The sequence below is a fragment of the Eutrema salsugineum genome, unplaced genomic scaffold (assembly GCF_000478725.1).
Source record: "Eutrema salsugineum unplaced genomic scaffold, Eutsalg1_0 scaffold_1, whole genome shotgun sequence".
Taxonomy (NCBI): Eukaryota; Viridiplantae; Streptophyta; class Magnoliopsida; order Brassicales; family Brassicaceae; genus Eutrema; species Eutrema salsugineum.
In genome coordinates, this window is record NW_006256909.1 from 14,861,120 (window position 1) to 14,880,950 (window position 19,831).

Genomic DNA, 19,831 nt, shown 5'->3' on the forward strand with positions numbered 1-19,831 from the left:
TGAAGTGGCGTGGGAACGGTTTCTGGTCGGTTTTCTGCGGAAAATCAAGTGAGCGCCTATATAATTAAGACTTTTGGCTCATTTTCTCTTCCTCGCACGACCAAAGAACTCAACAAAATTTAGAGAAACAGTTTTAAGAGAAGTTAGTCGAGAGGAATTCTGTCTAGCCGAGATATCAGATTCTAGCCGAGAGCGATTATGATTCTGTCGAGTATGATCCGGATTCAGCCGAGCGATCGTGGGAATGAGTCTGAGCGATCGAGATATCTGTCTTTACCGAATCTGTCCGAGAAAATCTAAGGTGAGTGCGTGACCGTTGCCTACTTTGGTCATATTCTTGCTTAGATTCTAGTCGGTTGCGTGTTATTTCTGTGCTTATCAAGACATATTCTGCTGGCTACCGTGATGATCAATCCACCTTATCGGCAATCTAGATCAGGCAAGGTGCTCGCGGCTGTGATGCTCGCCGAGGCTTGTCTGGTTATGGGAGGATCGGCCAGATAAGCGAGTATAGTCATACACAGATAGTTTTCTGTTTCTATTGAGTCCTGGGCTCGATCTTTGTTTGATGTGATTATGCTATGGCTCGGTGAGACGGGATGAGCGCTCTCACTAAGCAAATCTGTTGCTTATGCATTCTTTTGTAAATGCAGGTAAAGAGAATGTCTGATCAGTGCGTGCGGACTAAGGCTGTGAAAGAAAGAATGGTAGGATCTGGGTAGTTAAGGTCTAGTCGATGTAATAGCTTATATGTGAACAATCACTGTACTGGAACCTCGACTTTAATTCAAGCCACTTATGTACGACTGAGTCTTGTCTAAACGAACCAAATGCGAAAAAGTACAGAAAATGCTAAATAAAATCCGGACCGAAATTTGACAAGTGTTAGTTAAAAAATAAAATCCGGGTTAGAATGCTACAAGTCCAAATATATAATTTTTACGTATGATAATAACAAAAAAATAAAATAAATAATAGATTAGTTTGTATAAATGGTACGAAAATACTTAAGGGATGCGAGTAAAGTGTATATAGTGATGATATTCTCTGAAAAAAAATAACAAATAATATTGTTGAGTTAGTATATCTCTCCTACATTGCGTTTCATTCTATATATCTGATAACATTTTTATAATAAATTAAAAATAAAACAAACAATCTTAAGTCATCTAGCCTTCCATATTTGTACAGGGAGAGGTCTGTTTGAGAGCCTCCAAATGTCGATGTGGGAAAATCGCACCTTCAATAACAATTTTGTGGCTGGTTTGGACAAAGCCTGTATGCATCACTTTAGTATGTGTGTTAAGCTTTGAAAAGTTTTAGTACATGGTTGTGCAAGATTGGTAATCCATAAAGGAACCACAATTGGAGTTGATCGCGTTTGCCAACAAATACATAACTGAGTGTTCTCCAATCGGTTGATATTTGATGATTTTCATATACATAAGCTTATTAAATGAGCATAATTTAGAATCATGTCAACATTTTTACAATTTATGTTATACTATTATTTTATTTAATATATTTTTATAAAATCTACATTATAAGAAACATAAATTAAGTTTTTTATCTTAAAGTTTACCAAACTATAATCCAAATATACTACTATTACGTATTATATAATAAAAAATGATATATAAATAATAGTAAATGTTTATCTAAAATATACGAAAATACATACGAGGATGCTAGTAAAATGCATATATAGAAGAGCACTCTCTCCTAAGTGCGACTGATAAGGCGATTAGGTCATATCTAACCCTAGCTGCCGCCATCGGTGTGTCACACAGCCACCGGTGAGAAATTATGCCTTCCCTTCCTCCCCCCGATCTCTTTCTAGATTCGCCCCCTCTTTCCCATGCTCCTATCTTAGATAGTCTTCCATCCTCCCCTTCAACCCATGTTCCTTCAATTTCTGACACTCCCATGTAAGATCCTTTACCGGTGTCTTCCCTGAGAGAGCCTCCACCTCCGGTGCCCCAAGGACCCTCTTCGGAGGCTGTCCCCTCGTCTGATTCGTCTACCCCCCTCCAGACACCTACCGTCGAAATGGAACCTCTTCCTCTTTCCTCGGGACCTTTTAAACCAAACCCAGCTGCCCTTCCCCTCATCTTTACGCCTTTGGAGGAAGGCTTCAACAAGGCCTCAAACCTTTCGAACTCCTGCAGAATCTCGAATTCTAATATACATGTTTCTACTTCAGAGGCAGGGAGACCACGTGTTAAGATCCCTAATGCGGTTTTTGAGAGAGGAGCTCCTTCTTATGGCAAGATCCATGCAGTTCTAAACTTTCTATGGGGTAAGGATCGCAGGGTAACCATCCACAACTTAACCAAAAATGTGTTCCTTTTCTATATTTCGTCTACTTCTCTCCGTCGCAAGGTGTTGCTCCATGAACTGTGGAGAGTCGGTAATTCTCCTTTCTTCGTCACCAAATGGAAAGCGGAATTTAGTTTTAACCCTCCCACATTAGAGAGTGCTCCAGTTTGGGCGTCAATCAGGGACATCCCTTTTGACTTAGTGACCGAAGAAGGTCTGAGCTTCATTTGTCGCCCTTTGGGAAAAGTTGTTGATGTCAAGCCCTTCTCCTCCATAAAATCTGCTGAGGTGAAAGTTATTGTCGATTTCACTAAGCCGTTGTCGAAAGAGTTGGAGATTGAAAGGCAAAATGGAGGCATCGATCTCCTGAGGGGTTTCTATCCATGGCTTCTTCCTTTTTGCCTTGCTTGCAACGAATATGGTCATGGTCCTTCCCTTTGTCTTCGTGAATCTGAAAATCAGGTTAACTCCAAAGGCAAGAATAAAGCTAAAGTCTCCGAAGTTATCATTCCCCCAAATGATCCTCCCCCCTTTGTCTCCAATTCCATTCTCCCAGAGCCTCAGTCGACAGAAACTCAACCCATGGACCTATCGGAAAAGAACTCTTCTCCAGTCGTAGCGAAGGCTGATTTTACTCCGCATGTGGAAGCGGCATCATCTGATCAGACGTCAGAGGTTCCATTCTCCAAAGAGGTTAGTTATTCCTCTTTGTCTGCTGCTGAGAAGTCAGAGGTGGAAGCCCCTTTTATCCCTTCCAAAAAGCATCTTCCCCTCCGGGCTGTCCCCATTACAATCCCGACCCAGCATACTACCGTAAAGCAATTTGAGATTTTGGAAACTCAGGACAAGTCATCGGAGGATCCCCCTAAGACTGACACTCCTATTCAGGAAAGGAACGTCTCTAGGTCTTCCTCCTCTTCATCGAATAAAAATAAGAAAAAGAAGAGAAAGCGATATCTTCACCAATCCTCCAGCACTGGTGGTCTTCCTCTCCGTGGGGAGGAGCGTCACTCCCTCTAATCCATTTTTATGTCGGGTATAATTTTTTGGAACGTGTGTGGTTTGAATGACACTTCTAAGCATCAGCCTTTACGTAATTGGCTGTCGACGCGCTCAATATCTTTTGGATCAATTGTGGAAACGCACATTGAGGATAATAACATGAACCGTATTTTGTCCTGTATAGGTCCCGAGTGGACGACTATATCTAATTATCAGTACTCTCTGCTAGGAAAGATATGGATTATCTATAAAGCTCCTATCGTATCACTCTTTTGGCATCTGATCTTCAAACAATCACTTGCGAAATGGATATAGATGATGGAGTCACCTTCATTTTTACTGCTGTCAACGCCTCCAACGCTGAGGAGGAGAGAAGGCTTTTGTGGGACTCTCTCAGGAACACCGAGAGGAGTTTCAACTTATCCATTAAGCCATGGTTGATAGCTAGCGACTTCAATGAGATTCTGCATCCTGCAGAAACCTCTAGCACGAGCATCATCAGATCTTCTGCAGCAATGAGAAGATTTAGTGACTGCCTCAGTGATACTGGCCTCTTTGATTTACCGTTTCAGGGCCCCAAATTCACCTGGACAAACTCCTGCCCCCTCAAACCCTATTGGGAAGAAATTGGATAGGTGTTTGGTAAATGACATCTGGTTATCTCTGTTTCCCTCGAGCTTCTGCTCCTTTGAGGCCCCAGCTTTTTCGGACCATTCGCTTGGTCTCATCAAACTCGCATCAGAGGCCCCTCACTTTGGCACTCGTCCTTTCAAGGTCTTCAATTTCTTGATCCGGCATAATCTGTTCCTGCCTTGCCTTCATCGATATTGGTCGGAGTCTTCTAGTCCCGTGTCTTCCCTCAAGGACTTCTGCTTTAAACTCAAGGGCCTCAAACCCTCTCTAAAGTCGTTATGCAAACAACTTTCAGCAAAATTGAAAAGAGGGTTGCTGTGGCCTTCGACGTTCTTAATTCGGCCCAGCTTCTTGCTCTCAATGAATCTTCTCCCCCGAACCTGCTAGCTGAGAGAGCTGCTAGGGAATCATGGTTTTATCTCAGAATGGCGGAAGAGAGTTTCTTTAAGACCAAATCCAGAATCAGATGGATGAAGTCAGGGGATCATAATACTTCATTCTTCCAAAAAATTGCCACTGCTAGAGCTGCTTCTAATGCCATAAAATATCTTCTTAAGCAGGATAGATCTCGAACCGCCACTTTGGAAGAAGTCCATTCAAGAGCCTCCGAATACTTTTTTGATCTTTATGGAACTGTAAGAATTCTTATTGTCCTGGTTTACCGGTTTTCCTGAACATGCTTGGTCTTACCTCAGCCTCTGATTTTTATAAGTCGATGCTCGTTGCCTTGGTTCAGTCTGAGACCATCTTATCTGTCCTGAACTCTATGCCATCCACCAAAACGCCAGGGCCTGACGGTTTCACCTCTGAATTTCAAGGCCAGTTGGAATGTTTTGGTTCTTGATATGATTGCTTCCATTCATGATTTCTTCGTATCTGGGTTTATGCCATCGTGCCTCAGCTCGACCTCTCTTGTTCTGATCATGAAAAGACCCGGAGCAGAGGACTTGAAGGACTTTAGACCCATCTCTTGTCTCAATACAGTGTACAAGCTGATCACCCGAATTATGTCTGATCGCCTCAAACGTCTTCTCCCGCATCTCATATTTCCTAATTATGCAGCTTTCATCCGAGATAGACTCCTGATTGAGAATGTTCTTCTTGCCTCAGAGGTTTTCCAAGGCTATCACAAAACCTCTGCTTCTCCCCGGATTACCCTAAAGGTGGATATCTCCAAGGCTTTTGATTCGATCCGATGAGATTTCTTGCTCCTGACTCTAAAAGCTTATGACCTTCCGGATGAATTCATCAACTGGATTAAAGCTATTGTTTTTTTTCCCTCGTTATTGGTCAACATAAATGGTGTAACGTTGGGCTTTTTCAATGGTAGAACTGGTTTGAGACAGGGAGATCCGTTATCTCCTATTCTGTTTGTGATGATGATGAATGTTTTATCTGTCATGTTGGATAAGGCAGCTGACAACGGTCTCTTTGATTGGCATCTGGGCTGTTCAAGTCAAAGGCTTTTACACTTGTTATTTGCTAGATGGGTTGGAGAAATCTCTTGCTGGTGTTTTCTCAATTCTTAATCTGTTCGAGCAAATTTCAGTTCTGGGAGTAAATATTTTTAAGACTTCATTGTTTTGCTCTGGCTTAGATGATGCTCTTCTGGTCCGCATAAATCAGAGATTCCGTCTCCAGCCTGTAAGCCTCCCCATATGATACATTGGCCTCCCATTATGTTCCAAGAGACTCTTGGTTTTAGACTGTGACCTACTTTTATCCCAAATCAAGAGTAAGATTGGCAGTTGGGCCAACCGTTTCTTAAGCCTGGCGGGTCGCTTAACATTACTCGCTTCGGTCATATCCGGAATTATTGGTTTATGGACCTCTGCCTTTTTTCTTCCAAGGAAGGTGATTATGATTATTAACTCTCTCTGCTCGGGTTTCTTATGGAATGAAGTGGGAGATAAGCACATAGGTTCTCAGGTTTCTTGAAATAATGTCTGTTTCCCGAAAAAAGAAGGAGGGTTGGGTCTCAAGAATACTACCAGCTGGATGGAGACTTGTGGATTAAAGATCATTTTGATGTTGTATTTCCGCTCTGGCTCCATATGGATTGCTTGGATCCGCGCCAAATATCTCTCCCACTCATCCTTTTTGGCTCTAAATGAGAAGAACCGTATATACTCTTGGATGTTTAGGAAGCTTCTAAACTTCGGGAAAAAGCTGTTCAGTTTCTCAAAATTGAGATTGGAATTTTGCAAAATTTAGATTCTGCAATTTTGGGATTTCAAATACTAAAATTGATTTCAAAATTTAGGGATTGATTTCGAATTCATCGTTGAAATGACGGAAATAGGTTACAAAATTAATGAAAAGAGCAAAGTTGGTTTGGGAGCTTTGGATTTGAAAACAATATCAAAATTACACAAAAAAAACAAAATTTAAGCAAAATTTAAGTAAAATATAAACAAAATATAAGCAAAACATAATAAAAAAACTTAACATTATTTGATTTGTTTAGCATTTGTGTTATATACTCTAATTTCTAATTTGCCAGTATTGTAATAATAAAATTTATGATTCAAACAAATTATGATTAACAATACGACTATCCAATAATTACCACATCTATAATCCCCAAATATACGATTTTTACCTATGATATATTAAAAATGACATATAAAGAATAAAATAGTTTGTATAAATGGTACGAAAATACGTAAGGGATGCCAGTAAAATGCATATAGTGATGATGTTCCCTGAAAAAAATAACAAATAATATTGTTTAGTTAAGTATATCTCTCCTACATTTGCGTTTCATTCTATATATCAGATAACAGTTTTATAATAAATTAAAATAAAACAAACAATCATAAATCATCTAACCTTCCATATTTGTAGATAGAGATCTGTTTGAGAGCCTCCGAATGTCGACGTGGGGAAATCGCACCATCAATAACGATTTTGTGGCTGGTTTGGACAAAGCCTAGACATCTGAGATTATAACACTTAGTCATCCTGCGAGTAAAATGCATATGATGATGATGTTCCTGAAAAAACAACAAATACTATTATTTAATTAGTACTTGTTCTAACTTTTTTAAGTTTTAGTACATGATTGTGCATGATTGGTAATCTATAAAAGAACTACAACATGTAGTTGATTTTGTTTTGCCACCGGATGCACGACCAAGTGCTCTTCAACCGATCGATTTCTCACGATTTTGATTTAGGCCTATTAAATGATCATAATTAAGAATTTTTTCAAGATTGTTCCATTTATGTCCATTTTATTCTTATTTCATTTAACACATTTCTCTAAAATCTACGTTATAAGAAACATAAACTAAGTTTTTATTTAAATTTTACCACAGTTATAATTCAAATATATAATTTTTACGTATGATAATAACAAAAAATGACATATAAGTAAAAGTTTATATAAGAAATACCAAAGTACGAGGATGCCTGTAAATAATTTTTTAGCCATTTCTCACCTTGATTTTCAGTATTGTTGATTTAGATGAAAAAAATGGGACAAACAACAAAAATCAAAACGCAAAATGTAGATCAAGATGCCATCATGATCAAATGTTTGTATGACTCTTAGTAAGACAGTACGATCATGTGAAGGTTAAAAAATGAAGCTAAAACTAGTATAGTAAATTTAAAAATTAATACATTTGTTGTGGACATTAAATCTGATCTTAATAACATTAATTGAGTCTCAGTGATTTTCTGGGCATAAATACTTAGTACTTGTCCCGTATTCGTTACTTGTTCCATACTCGGCTTGATAAAACAATTACTTGTTGTTGTCAAGTCGAGTAACAAGTCAATAAATTTTATTAGTTGTAAGTACGGGTCAAGTATCAAGTATCGTTCTTATTTTTAATGCTTATTTTATTATTTATCTTATTATTTGATACTTGTTATTTATTAAAATAAATACTTGCTACTTGTTACTAAATACTTGTTACTTTATTTAATTTTAATAACAAAATATATACTAGATATTAAAGTCTAAAGATTAAGTCCAAAAACTATCAAAATTTTAAAAAACTCTATTTGTTACAAATTATATAGTGGTCTTAAAACTCAAAATCACATACACATGAATCTTTGATATTAAAGCCCAAAAATCTAAGTGTAACTTACCATTGTCGATCTATGATTTTTCTTAATATATATTTCAGATTAAGTATCAAGTATTTTAGATTCAAGTATCAAGTATTCAAATTTTTATAAATATTTGAAATAACGAGTATTTGTTATAACCGGATCAATAATTACTTGAACGACTCAAGCCAAATAACAAATCCATAAAATTTAGCAAGTGTCCCGTGCCCAGATCAGTGAAAACAGACAGCGACAATTACAAAGCAGCTAAGCTTATTTGTTTGATGGCCCATTAAATAGTTTGGGCTTCTGATATTCTTAATTTCATTTATATGTTTTACAGAATTCTAAGCGCCAAAAAACGAAAACAAATAAATAACAAGGAAAAAACACAAATTTTGTCATCGTCTTCAGACTCTTCAGTGTCTTCACTAGTTTGAAGTAGAATTTGAAGTAAGTTTCTCCTTCCTCTCTCTCTCTACGGGTTTCAGGTTTCAGAGGAAGATAAAAGATCAGTTGGTTTCACATTTAGAGTTTCTTCTTCTTAGAGTAAAAAAAGCGACTTTTTATTTTCTCTTCATTTTAGGGTTTTCTTTCCTTTCCCCGGAGAAGGAGCAAATGCTACCCATTACACAAGACTGTTACGTAGAAGTCTCTTATGAAAAGGATGAATTCAAAGGCGGTTGGTACAGAGCAATTCTTGAAGAAAGCCCAACGAAATCAGAAATGCTCCGAGTCCATTACACGACTCTGCTCACAGAAGACGGTTCGACTCCTCTGACCGAAATCGTTGATCAAAGCTTAATCCGACCTGTCCCGCCGGAGGATATGAGCCACGGCGGCGCTGTATTTGAGGAAGGATCGATGGTCGACGCTTATCACAAAGATGGTTGGTGGAGTTGTCTGGTTTTGAAAAGGAAAGAGGTGGATGATACATATCTTGTTTACTTCGATTCACCACCAGATATCATTCAGTTTGAGAAGAAGCAATTGAGGGCTCACCTTGACTGGACCGGTTCGAAATGGGTCCGACCAGAAAATACGGTACGAGGCTCTGATCAATCCTTATTTTGTGTTTGTATGTCAAAGTTTCAAACTTTTGGCTCTGAGGCTCTGAGGCTCTGAGGCTTTGATCAATCCTTATTTTGTGTTTGAATGCCAAAATTTTAAACTTTTGGTTCTGAGACACTGAGGCTCTGATCAATCCTTCCCTTATATTGTGTTTGCATCTCAAAGTTTCAAACTTTTGGTTCTGAGGCTCTGATCAATCCTTATTTTATGTTTGCATGTCAAAGTTTTAAACTTTTGGTTTTGTGGCTAGCTTATTTCGCTGTTATATGTTTTGACGCCCTTGAAAGGAATGGATCAAGTCTGATTTTAGTTCCGGGTCCATGGTGGAATTGAGACTGTATCTTGCTTGGCGTCCGGCGATGATCATTAAGGAGGATGAGAATGAGAAGAGATTCATTGTCAAGTACTTGAGTGACAGCGGCAGGGAATCAGAAATCAGAGCCGTTGGTTCGAGGAAAGTCAGGCCTTGGCAGCCTCTTTCTTCTGTTGGAGAGTATGAGTTGTTGGATCATGTAGAGGCGTTTAATGGCTCGGAATGGCGTCAAGGTGTGGTGAGGGGAGTTGTCTTTGAGGGAAGATACATGGTGAGTTTCGGTAAAGAAAAGGTGGCGTCTGCGCAGTTCAATTGCTCAGATCTTAGGCCTCTAATGGAGTGGAAAGATGGGATATGGCGGCTAAAGAGACCAAAGGTGATTATATAACATTGTTTCGGTTTGGTTTATTTGATGCTGAATCTTTGGGATTGCATTGAAGTGTAATGTTCTTTCTAATTTTCAGCCAAAGTCCAGAAAAGAAACTCCTTCAGGTGGTCAAAGAAACAAGCCTGTGGCTTTGGAAACTAGAGCTGTGCAGACAAAGGAACCGCTGTTTGCTCAAGGATCGAGTAATGAGATGGCCGATGATGTGTTAAATGGTGATACTCTCTGGTCAATACCCCGCAAGTGGATGCTCTGAACCCTTGTTCTTATGTGCCATGAAAATTCGATGATCTAAACTGATCTTTGTTTTCCAGCAAAGGAACCTGATTCACCTGTAACCTCGCGCATGGCTGCAACAGAGAACAAAACCCAAGAAAAGAGGAATCATAATTGCTTGGGAAATGAGTCTACTCGTGGAAAGGTATCGTTCTTAGTATCATCTTCATAATTGTTATTTATCCTTTTGGTTTAACACATTTATGCGCAGATTCCTGAGGATCATAACTTCAAATGTTACACTCTTAAGAGGAAAAGAAGAGAAGATGAACACAATTCAGACCTCGATGATACTGGTATGTCTTAACGCTCAGATCCATGAAACAAGTATCTAGCTTATACTGGTATATATGCTAAAGAAAATGTTTTCTATTTTCTTGTTTTGGGTCCAGTGCTATCCTCGGATCAAACCCCCACTGTGGTGAAGAATTCTGCTGCCAATGTTGAGGAAAACCAATCAATGGTTTTGCCTTTTGCAAAGAAGTCACCGGTTTGGAAGACATATGAGACAATGGAAGTCTTCAAAAGAGTACCACAAAGTCCTCATTTCAGCCCATTATTGGAGACTAGTGAAGATTTCCGTGAAGGGTCTGCGTTAGGCATGATGGCTACTTTTTCCGGGTTATTTGAGAAACTGAAAGATCTGGAAACAGACGTTCCCAAAAGCCAACTAGACAGCCTCAAAGTCTCCTTTACCAAGCTAGAGAAGCGTGGCTTTGATGTTACAAGGCCTTTATCACGGATAGACAAGCTGTTGGCTCTTAAAGATAGACAACTGAATATATTGGAGGAACGAAAAGGTTTCAATGAAGAGATGATGGTTGAATCTAGCAAAATGTGCAAGGCCGAGGAAGAGTTTAGTAAGACGGAACGCAAGATAGTTGAGGTGAAACACAAGATTCTCGAGCTGCAGAGGCAAGAAGCGGCTCTGAAAGAGCATAAGCAGGAGGCAAAAGAAGAGAAAGATGCAGCCTACAGAAACATATGTCAGATGGAGTCGTGTACAAGAGTTCTTGGTGTAGAGCTTGAAGATGTTGAGTTTGATTTTGAGACAATTTTGTCGGCTCCTTGGTGAGTTTAAGAAATAACCAAATCTATATATATGATGAGCTTTCTCTATCTTGACTCAAAGATTTGCCTGAGATCATTGTCCTTTTTTGTGGATTTCAGGTGAACACAAACAAACAAGAAGAAGCAAAAGCCCAAAGACTTGTGAACAAAGGAGTTTTGATTATGGAGAGAAAAAAGAAGGCTTAAGCTAACTATTTAGTAATTTAAAAGCATTGTGGGAATTGTATTTTGTTAATCTCAAGTTAGAGCAGAATGAGTCAAATCCATAAGAATTTTCTAGTAATTTAATTTAAGATTCAGTTCGTTACCAAAATGCCTGCTCTATTCTTGGAAACAAAATAAGAAAAAAGGCATGATTCACCAACATGACTGTTTTCTCTATAATAAAGTAAAATTTATCTTAATATCATAAACATTTTCAAGTTCAGTGGCAATCCCATAAAGATGAAAGAAAAAAAGAAATAAAAAAACAAGAAACATAATAATCTTTCCTAGACGAAAGGACGAAAAAAAAAAATTTGAAGACCCTTACATTTTTCCTTGCCTTTGCTTAAACGATATCAGTTCTTTTCAAAAAATTTATAACCTCTCCGAGCCATATAAACCCTTTGGTCGGTCCGATCCTTAGTCAAGTTTCACCGAAGAAAACAAGTAGTGCACGAACCAGAAGGAAGAGAGGAAACCAACAGTTCCTGTCGCGAGCATGATAGCCAAGACCATAAAGAGCGAGTAGCCGAGATAAAGAGTAGCCGAAACAGGTCCACTCAAGCTTTTGAGGTCAAAGACGAGATAATTAATGGAGTAAATGAAGATGTAGATCGCAACGGATCCTGATGCAAAGAAAGATTTCCACCACCATTTATAGTCTTCGACACACAAGTGCATGTACGTTAGCACTAAGGAAACCTCGGCACAAACCACCACAAGAAGGATCATGACAACTAATAGGAATCCAAAGACGTAGTAAACACGGCCCATCCAGATGCTTGACATGATGAAGAAAAGCTCGATGAAGAGTGTACCGAACGGAAGTGTTCCAGCGCCAAGAACCAGAAGCCATGATGGGTATTTCTGAGCTGGGATTTCTCGGGGAATCTGGTTGGTTCGAACTGGGAACTCAATGTGAGGAGCCTTGGCTCCAAAGTAACCACCGATAAGTGTGAGAGGAACCGATATGCAAAACCATAGGAGGATGAGGATGACAAATAGAGAGAAAGGAATGGCTCCAGTACTGTGGCTACCCCATAGAAGGAAGTTGAGCGTTGTGAGGATCAAAAACGCAATACCCGGGAAAAAGCAAGCAGCTTTCCATGCAACAGACATCCACCCACGGTGTTCCCCACAGCCAATCGTCCTGTAGAGACGAACAGCGACATAACCAGCTGCGATGCCAAGAATCATGTAGAAGAAGAGCATGCCCGTGATAAGCGTTCCACGTGAAGCCGGTGACATGAACCCTAGAGCAGCAAACAGGATAGTTACAACAGCCATGCCAAGAATCTGAACACCATCACCAACCATGACACATAAAAGCGAAGGGTTTGATGGAGCACGGAAAACATCACCCACAACAAGCTTCCACCCAGATAACTCTTCGTTCATCTGAGCTTGAGCCTCCTTGTCCAGCTCCTCATAACGTGTCAAATCCCGCCTAACAGTTCTCAAGAATATCACGAGGACAATACCAGCCAAGAAAGTGATTACCATAAGAGAGTTCAAGATTGAGAACCAATGAACCTTTGAACCTTCCATCTTCAGGTACGCATCCCATCTAGATGGCCACTTGATGTCACTCTCCTCGAAACTGACTTCATAAGAGAAGACAATGGACTGGCCTTCCTTGACAGACATTGACACGCTAGTAGAGTCACATTTGATAGGAGTCGTGTATCTTTCGTACATTTTCAACCTCTTCGTTGAGTCACCGTTATGAGCAAAGCTACAAGGAACCACCTCAAACCCAACAACCATATACCCAAGCTCATCATCAGAACCTTTCTTCCCAATCGTCGGAATCACCTCAGCTGCATCCCCAGTACCCATCACACGAGCCACATTAGCCGCCTCTTCGTATTTGTGAACAAGAACCTTAAACTTCAAGTGGTTGAACACATAGTAAACATCTTGTACCTTGATCCCAACTGGATACCCAGTCCACCTCAAAACATACCCATCTTTCTTAGTGTACCGAATCGCCGGTGAATTGTCAAGCATCGGATTCACCTGATACATCTCGTCGATCCTCTTCTTCAACAGCTTAAAGCTATCAGCAGAAAGCTTCTCAGTCTGACATAGAAGATCTCACTCTCGTTCTTGAACATCTTAAACCTATACGGCGAGTTCTCGATCCGATCTCCCAGGACAAGCTCACCTAACTTCTCCGCACTATCCTTGATTCCTTCAGAGGGTTTGCGAAAGGGCAAGCTATAGGAGCTAAGAGGTATTTCCGTTTCGATGGAAGTAAGAGAATTCACCTTCACGTTCAAGTAATCACCAATTTCATACTTGTGAGGATAACTACCTGGAAGGTAAAACCCAAAACCTGATTGAGTCACCGACTAAATCGCAAGCACCCAGATCCCGAATCGATCCATCGACCTCATATCTGGATAAATCAATTAAAAAAAAAAACCTTCGTCAGATCTGGATCAGTAAACAGAAGCTCAGATCTAGACCTAAGAGCTCTTAAATGAATGAGAAAATTAGGGTTCTGCAAAGCGGGAAAGAAGATCTGGACTCACCTATTCCGAGGAAGAAGAGTTCTTGCTGCGAAGAAAAAAAAAGAGAGGTTAATCTCAAGCTAGAGCAGATAAACGACGATTAAAAGGTGAGGCTAGAAGAAGTGATTATGCTGAACTAATTCCCAGAAGAAGAAGACGAAACCTGATCTCATAATCTCGGAATCAACTACACAGAATCTTACGATTTATTGATAAATCCAGCAGAAACTTACCCGGAATCTACAGCGATGCTGGGGAACGATGGAGAAGCCAGACGACGCGGCGGAGGAGGTGATGCCCAACGATGAACACGGCGAGAGATGATATGAGATGCGATGCGATGCGATGCGAGAGTTTGCTTAGCATTCAATTTCAATTGGTGATTTTAAGAAGGGAAGCATGTGTAAATACTAATTTCTATATCGAGACGTTATTTGAACACAATTACACTTACTTTATTGGTCAAAGCCGATTGGAGAAGTAAACCGGACCCAACCGGAGATTTACTGGGTTTTGTGGGTCAATTGAATTGCGTCCGGTTAACTTCTACAATCGGTTTGGTTTGTTTTTGAGCTGCAGTTTCGATATCTAAATTCTCCTCTTCGATCTCTAAAATCTGATTCTCCTCTTCGATCTCTCTACTCTCACGAGTCTCCAAGTCGTCTCCAAGGTATGCAAATGGCATAATCACGATTAGGGTTTCTGCATTGATTCAGTTGATGCTGTGTCCGATTTCTGGGCTGTGATTTCCCTTTTCTCCAAAAGTTACAATAGATTGTCTGATTTATGATTGGGTTTCTCAATTTCTGAATTTTTGTTGTTGTTGTTGTTGTTGTTGTTGTTGTTGTTGTGATTGACCAGAGCTTCGAACGGTATCTAAACTATCGAGCCTCCATTATTTTAAGCTTCGTTGACTGTTACGGTAAGCTTCTCCTCCATCTTCTCCCAGTTCTTTGTGTTTTGGTTGGCATTTGGTTCTGCAAATTGCTTATTTCCAGTATCTCGTTCCACTCTTTTAGCTTCAGCTTCTGGTTTTTGCTTATTTTAGTCAGCAACTATGATGTAGTATACAATACGGGTTGTTAACATTTGTATTAGATTAAGACTTCATAATGGAACCACTGTGTATGTACTTAGCGAGAAGAGGACAATATTTTGGTCTTCTTTGAAACAAAGGCATGAATATACTCCAAGTTATAACAAGTTGTATTCAGATATCTTTAGTTGTGGAAGAGGAGGAAATGAACTAGAACAAGTGGAAGCTGTTCCTGGTCATTTTGGTTTTGTTTGATTAGATGTTCGGATTTATGTTCAAAACTTTGTTTTGAAACTTCTTTTAGATAACTCCTAGCTGGATTAGGTTTCGGATATCATTTTTCAGAGTGTACACGGGTCTATAATTTCGGTGTCTAAAATTTCTTTTCATCTAACAGTAACTTCATATAGTTGTTGTAATTAAAGATATAAGAGCAGGTTGAGCTATCTCCTCTCAATGCATTGTCCATACTTGAAATGGTTAATATAATCTAGAATTGAGAAGATCCATTCAAGAACTTTTGAGTTTTGCCTATCAAGAAGATAGGGTAAAACTATTTAGTTTCTTTATACATGTGAGATTGATTGGGGTTTCCCATTGTGTTCTCTGTAAGTCGAAATTCTTGCATGTTTTGCAACAAATTGCATTATTCATCACTAAAGTGTACTTGCTGTTGCTACTGCTGTGGGAGGTTTTGTAACTCTTGATTTTACTTGCAGCCCTTTGCTTTGTGGCTATACAAAGATGACAACAATCGAAAAACTCAAAAAGCCCCCTGCTTCCAAAGGTTCTGTTGCTGCTGCTACTCTCAAGCAGCAATCATCATCGTTTAAAAGGTGGGGAAGAAGACATCCGTTTGTAAGATACGGACTTCCGATGATATCTCTCACAGTATTTGGAGCCCTCGGGCTCAGCCAACTCCTTCAAGGCAGGTCAGTTCTTTCTTGACCAAGCTAAGCTCTGAATCTATAGAAGCCAGAGGACATTACATATCAATGGATCTGTTTTAGAATCCTAAACTTCGTCACATGGTGGGTTGTTTGGTTAGTACAGTAAGGATATCGCAAAGGTAAAAGATGATCAGGAATGGGAGATTATAGAGACAAGAAAGGCGCTTTCGAGGACAGGACCTGTCGATGCTTATAAACCTAAAAACACATCCATCGAGGAGGAGCTCAAGGTTATTCTGTATATTTGGTTTACGTTGTTTAATGGTTAAGACCGGATAAAAGCTATGATGAAACACTAAAATCTTGACTGGGTTTTGCTTCACTGCAGGCTATGCAAGAGAAGGTGGATATAAACACGTATGAGTACAAGAAAATTCCAAAGTTAAACGAAAGCAAGTCGAGTTAAGTGAAGTCTTTTTAAGAATAACACATTATGTATCAGAATTTTCTTTTCTTAGATGTATTTCAGTTTTAACTTTTCTTAAATAACTCTTCAGATAAACGCCCAAAGTAGAATTTCTGTAAGTTTTGACCTTCCTAAACAAAGAACAGCTGCTGATAATAATACTCGTGTTGATTTACAACGTCTAAATAACTATAAGTTCTCTGCAAAGTGAATTTAATTATTATGCAAGAAAGATCAATTTCACATATTGTATACTTTTTATATGTGTCCCCGTTGGGTGGTTCCCAAAGAACAAAGCCGGGAAAAGGAAGGAAATCTGGCCAAATAACAAAGCCACAAGGTTTAAAAAAAAAATGTTTAGAGACATAATCTATAATATAACCAAAGAACCAGACTTGCTTGTGCCAAAGAACAGTCAATGATTTTCTAAGTTTCTAAGAATTTGAACTCTTATGTGATTCCCCTAAACTCTTTGCCCAAAGATATCATGAGAAACCTGAAAAGTTAGATAAGATATAAATTGTTCCGGATAATCGTTTTGTGCTCCTAAGAATGCGTATTTATTGTTCAAACGGAATCTTCGAGTCATACCAAAAGAGCAAATCTTACCACCTCCAATTTCACAAGACATTAATTGTTTTGCTAGGTGTCTCTGTATGAAAAGTTGTCTTCACACACTCAACTATGTTTAATTTGTTTTGTCAAGAAAGATATATTCCAAACTATTACAAATAACTGAATAAGTCTATCAATTAAAAATTTTAGGATACGAAAGATCGTAGAGTGATTTTATAAAGTAAAATGATTTTGTAAGAGTTTTTATATTTTAATAAAAATTTTTATTATTAGTATTATAATTATGTTCTGATCTAGGTTAAAAAATTCTGGGGCTGATCCAAAATGGCACTGAACTATGCTCAGAGCCAATCCTCAGAAAAGTAGTTTCCGATGAAGCTTTTGTGCATACATGATAAGCATATACCATAAGAAGATGAGCTGACAAGGCAAATACTCTTAGTTATCGGAAGGCTTTGCAGTTTGAGATACGACTAGTTAAATACCACTGTTGCTTTACTATTCCTCTTCAGACTTTGATTTGGTAACTGAGAAGTTAGATTTTCGAGTCTTGAAGCGATCTTTGATCGTGAGGGGAGTATGGCCCTGTTCGTTTATCTAGATTTGCATCTTGATTTAGCATTGAATGCTACATCTAGATACAACATCTAGATACAACATCTAGATATTATTTGTTTTGTAAGTTTACTTTGCATCTACATGTTACGTCTAGATACAAAATTGTTTATTTATAAATTTAGAAAAGAGACAATTTGCTATATAGACTATAACCCAGTCAAAATTTGCCAATAAGGAAAAACAGTGTTTTAGGTAAAAATTTTGAATTCCAAATTGTGGCAGATTACGAAAAGAACCCTCAAGCTAACTTTTTCTATTTTGATAATTGTATTTTTGATTTAATTTAAATGACGGAAGAAAATATAATATCGACCTCTATATAGGTTCCTATAGATAGCGTAGGTCTGTTTGTAGGCATTTGAAAACCACAAAATATAACAGCTCTGGAATTTTTCTCTCATCAATCTTCTTTATTTAACATATAAGTTATACAATTACATAACTTCTTATCAAACTACATACTTTGTTAGTGTGGTAAATTTATGTATTCTTGAAACAAAAATGATTTTTGTATTCTTTAACACCTCTGAGTTGCTATATTTGATTCGATTATTGATTATATTAACTCATTAACATATACATTATACAGTTATGTTAAACGTTATCAGTCTAAATAATTATATTCATGTGTATGCATCTACTTAACATATAAGTTATACAATTACATAATTTTTTTATCAAACTACATACTTTGTTAGCATAGTAAGTTTCTGCATAATTAAAAAAAAGAATTGTTACATTCTTTGACACTTATATATTTGGTTTGATAACTGATCAGTAAAACCTCTATAAATTAATATTCGATAAACTAATAATTACTATAAATTAATAAATTTTGCTGGTCCCAAATCGGGCCAATGTAAAAATCCATCAAATTCGATAAGATAATAAGATAATAATTTTTTTTGAAACCCTTATGTAAATTTATGATCCCAACAAAAACATAAATTAATAATGATATAAATTTATGCAAATATATATAAATACAATATTTTAAAATATAACTTATGTGTTTGTTTTTACTTAAAGTTGAAATCTCATTGGTTCTCATCTCTCTAATTATTATATCAGTAGCTTTTATTGCTCTTTTACTATATACATTCAACATTTATGATAATTTTGAGACGTGATAATTGAGTTTCTTACCTTTAAATGTTTTTAAATGTATTGTAGTGTTATCTTCAATTTTATCATCAGTAATATTGATAGCAGCCATGATTTTTTATAAATTTTAAACTTATGAACATGTATATTTTTATATGGACAATCCAATATGGTGTTAAAAACTATTTTATTGTGATAGTTATGATTCTTAATCAAAATTTATATCATGAGATTTGTTAAAATTTTAAAATATAACATTAATACAAAGAAATTTTTAGAAAATTATATGCAGAAAATAAAATTTCTCTATAAATTAATAATTATTAATTTATAGACAAATTAATATCACGATAAATTAATAAATTATCATGGTCCCAACATTATTAATTTATAGAGGCTTTACCTGTATATCAGATCCCGTTAACATATACGTTATAGAGATACATGAAACGTTAGCAGTATAAATAATTCTTTAGTGCGCTGCTTTTATCTGATATACGTTAACATAGAAGTTATACAATTACTTAACATATTATAAAGCTACATCATTTGTTAGTGTGTTTAATTTCAGTTGCTATAATTGGCTTATCGAGTATTAATTTAAATTTATATGTGTAATAATATAGTTAACATGTTAAGTGGAATATTAGAAATATATCAAAACATTTATATGGTATAGTAAATGAATTGTAATCATCTGTAAAATATATTAGCAATCTAACACTCAATTTAGAAACCTAATTCCAAATTCAAAAATAATTTAGAGTGAGTGCAGCTTTTGGATTCAAAGATAACCAGCTATATATTATCCAGCTATATATTATTTTGATATGTTAAAACATTTGTTAGATGGTATAAACATTTGTTGATAGTTAACTTTCAAATTAACATTTTTCCAACTTAACTCATCGAGATCTCCGTCTTCAACAATCTCTCTCTCAATCTCAGATCCATAATCTCCGTCTTCAACTTAACATTTTTTCTTCTTTTTATGAGTGACCTTCCCACATTCGAGACCAGTAACTAAGGCGAACTCCCGTAGTGAAAATCTGATCGGTCGACCAGCGAACAAGTACCACAACTCGTGCTTCTTCTTCACTCGCAATAGCCTAGCTAACATATAGAATCCAAAGCTACCGGAGAACGACGGTTGCTCTATTGTCGCAAGCAGTTTTCCCAATTGGAAATCCCGTAATCTCTGAACTTCGTCAGCATCAAGCACATTAAGAATCACATGAACAACTTTTGATTTCTGGTAAGTGTTAACTCTCTCTCCAATTGGCTGT

The 19,831-nt window shown here is 37.5% G+C and overlaps 3 protein-coding genes across 3 annotated transcripts; 2 read left to right on the top strand and 1 right to left on the bottom strand.

The window, feature by feature from the left end:
* Nucleotides 1–4,232: 4,232 nt before the first annotated feature.
* On the top strand, nucleotides 4,233–11,139 carry LOC18029746 (DUF724 domain-containing protein 2). Its single transcript, XM_024149132.1, is given in 8 exon segments — nucleotides 4,233–4,589; nucleotides 4,743–5,066; nucleotides 5,301–5,379; nucleotides 8,606–9,063; nucleotides 9,378–9,779; nucleotides 9,868–10,003; nucleotides 10,103–10,209; nucleotides 10,276–11,139. Coding segments are annotated over 8 exon segments (2,727 nt in total).
* Nucleotides 11,140–11,491: 352 nt separating this feature from the next.
* On the bottom strand, nucleotides 11,492–14,244 carry LOC18029747 (transmembrane 9 superfamily member 11). The gene is made up of 3 exons (XM_006414732.2): nucleotides 14,089–14,244; nucleotides 13,877–13,901; nucleotides 11,492–13,740 (listed from the first exon to the last, which is right to left on the bottom strand). The coding sequence occupies exon 3, from the start codon at nucleotides 13,365–13,367 to the stop codon at nucleotides 11,760–11,762; it is 1,608 nt and encodes a 535-aa protein (XP_006414795.1). The 5' UTR covers nucleotides 13,368–13,740; nucleotides 13,877–13,901; nucleotides 14,089–14,244; the 3' UTR covers nucleotides 11,492–11,759.
* Nucleotides 14,245–14,460: 216 nt separating this feature from the next.
* Nucleotides 14,461–16,450, top strand: LOC18029748. Its single transcript, XM_006414734.2, has 5 exons — nucleotides 14,461–14,525; nucleotides 14,717–14,777; nucleotides 15,611–15,823; nucleotides 15,945–16,071; nucleotides 16,170–16,450. The coding sequence occupies exons 3-5, from the start codon at nucleotides 15,636–15,638 to the stop codon at nucleotides 16,245–16,247; spliced, it is 393 nt and encodes a 130-aa protein (XP_006414797.1). The 5' UTR covers nucleotides 14,461–14,525; nucleotides 14,717–14,777; nucleotides 15,611–15,635; the 3' UTR covers nucleotides 16,248–16,450.
* The last annotated feature ends 3,381 nt before the right edge of the window (nucleotides 16,451–19,831 follow it).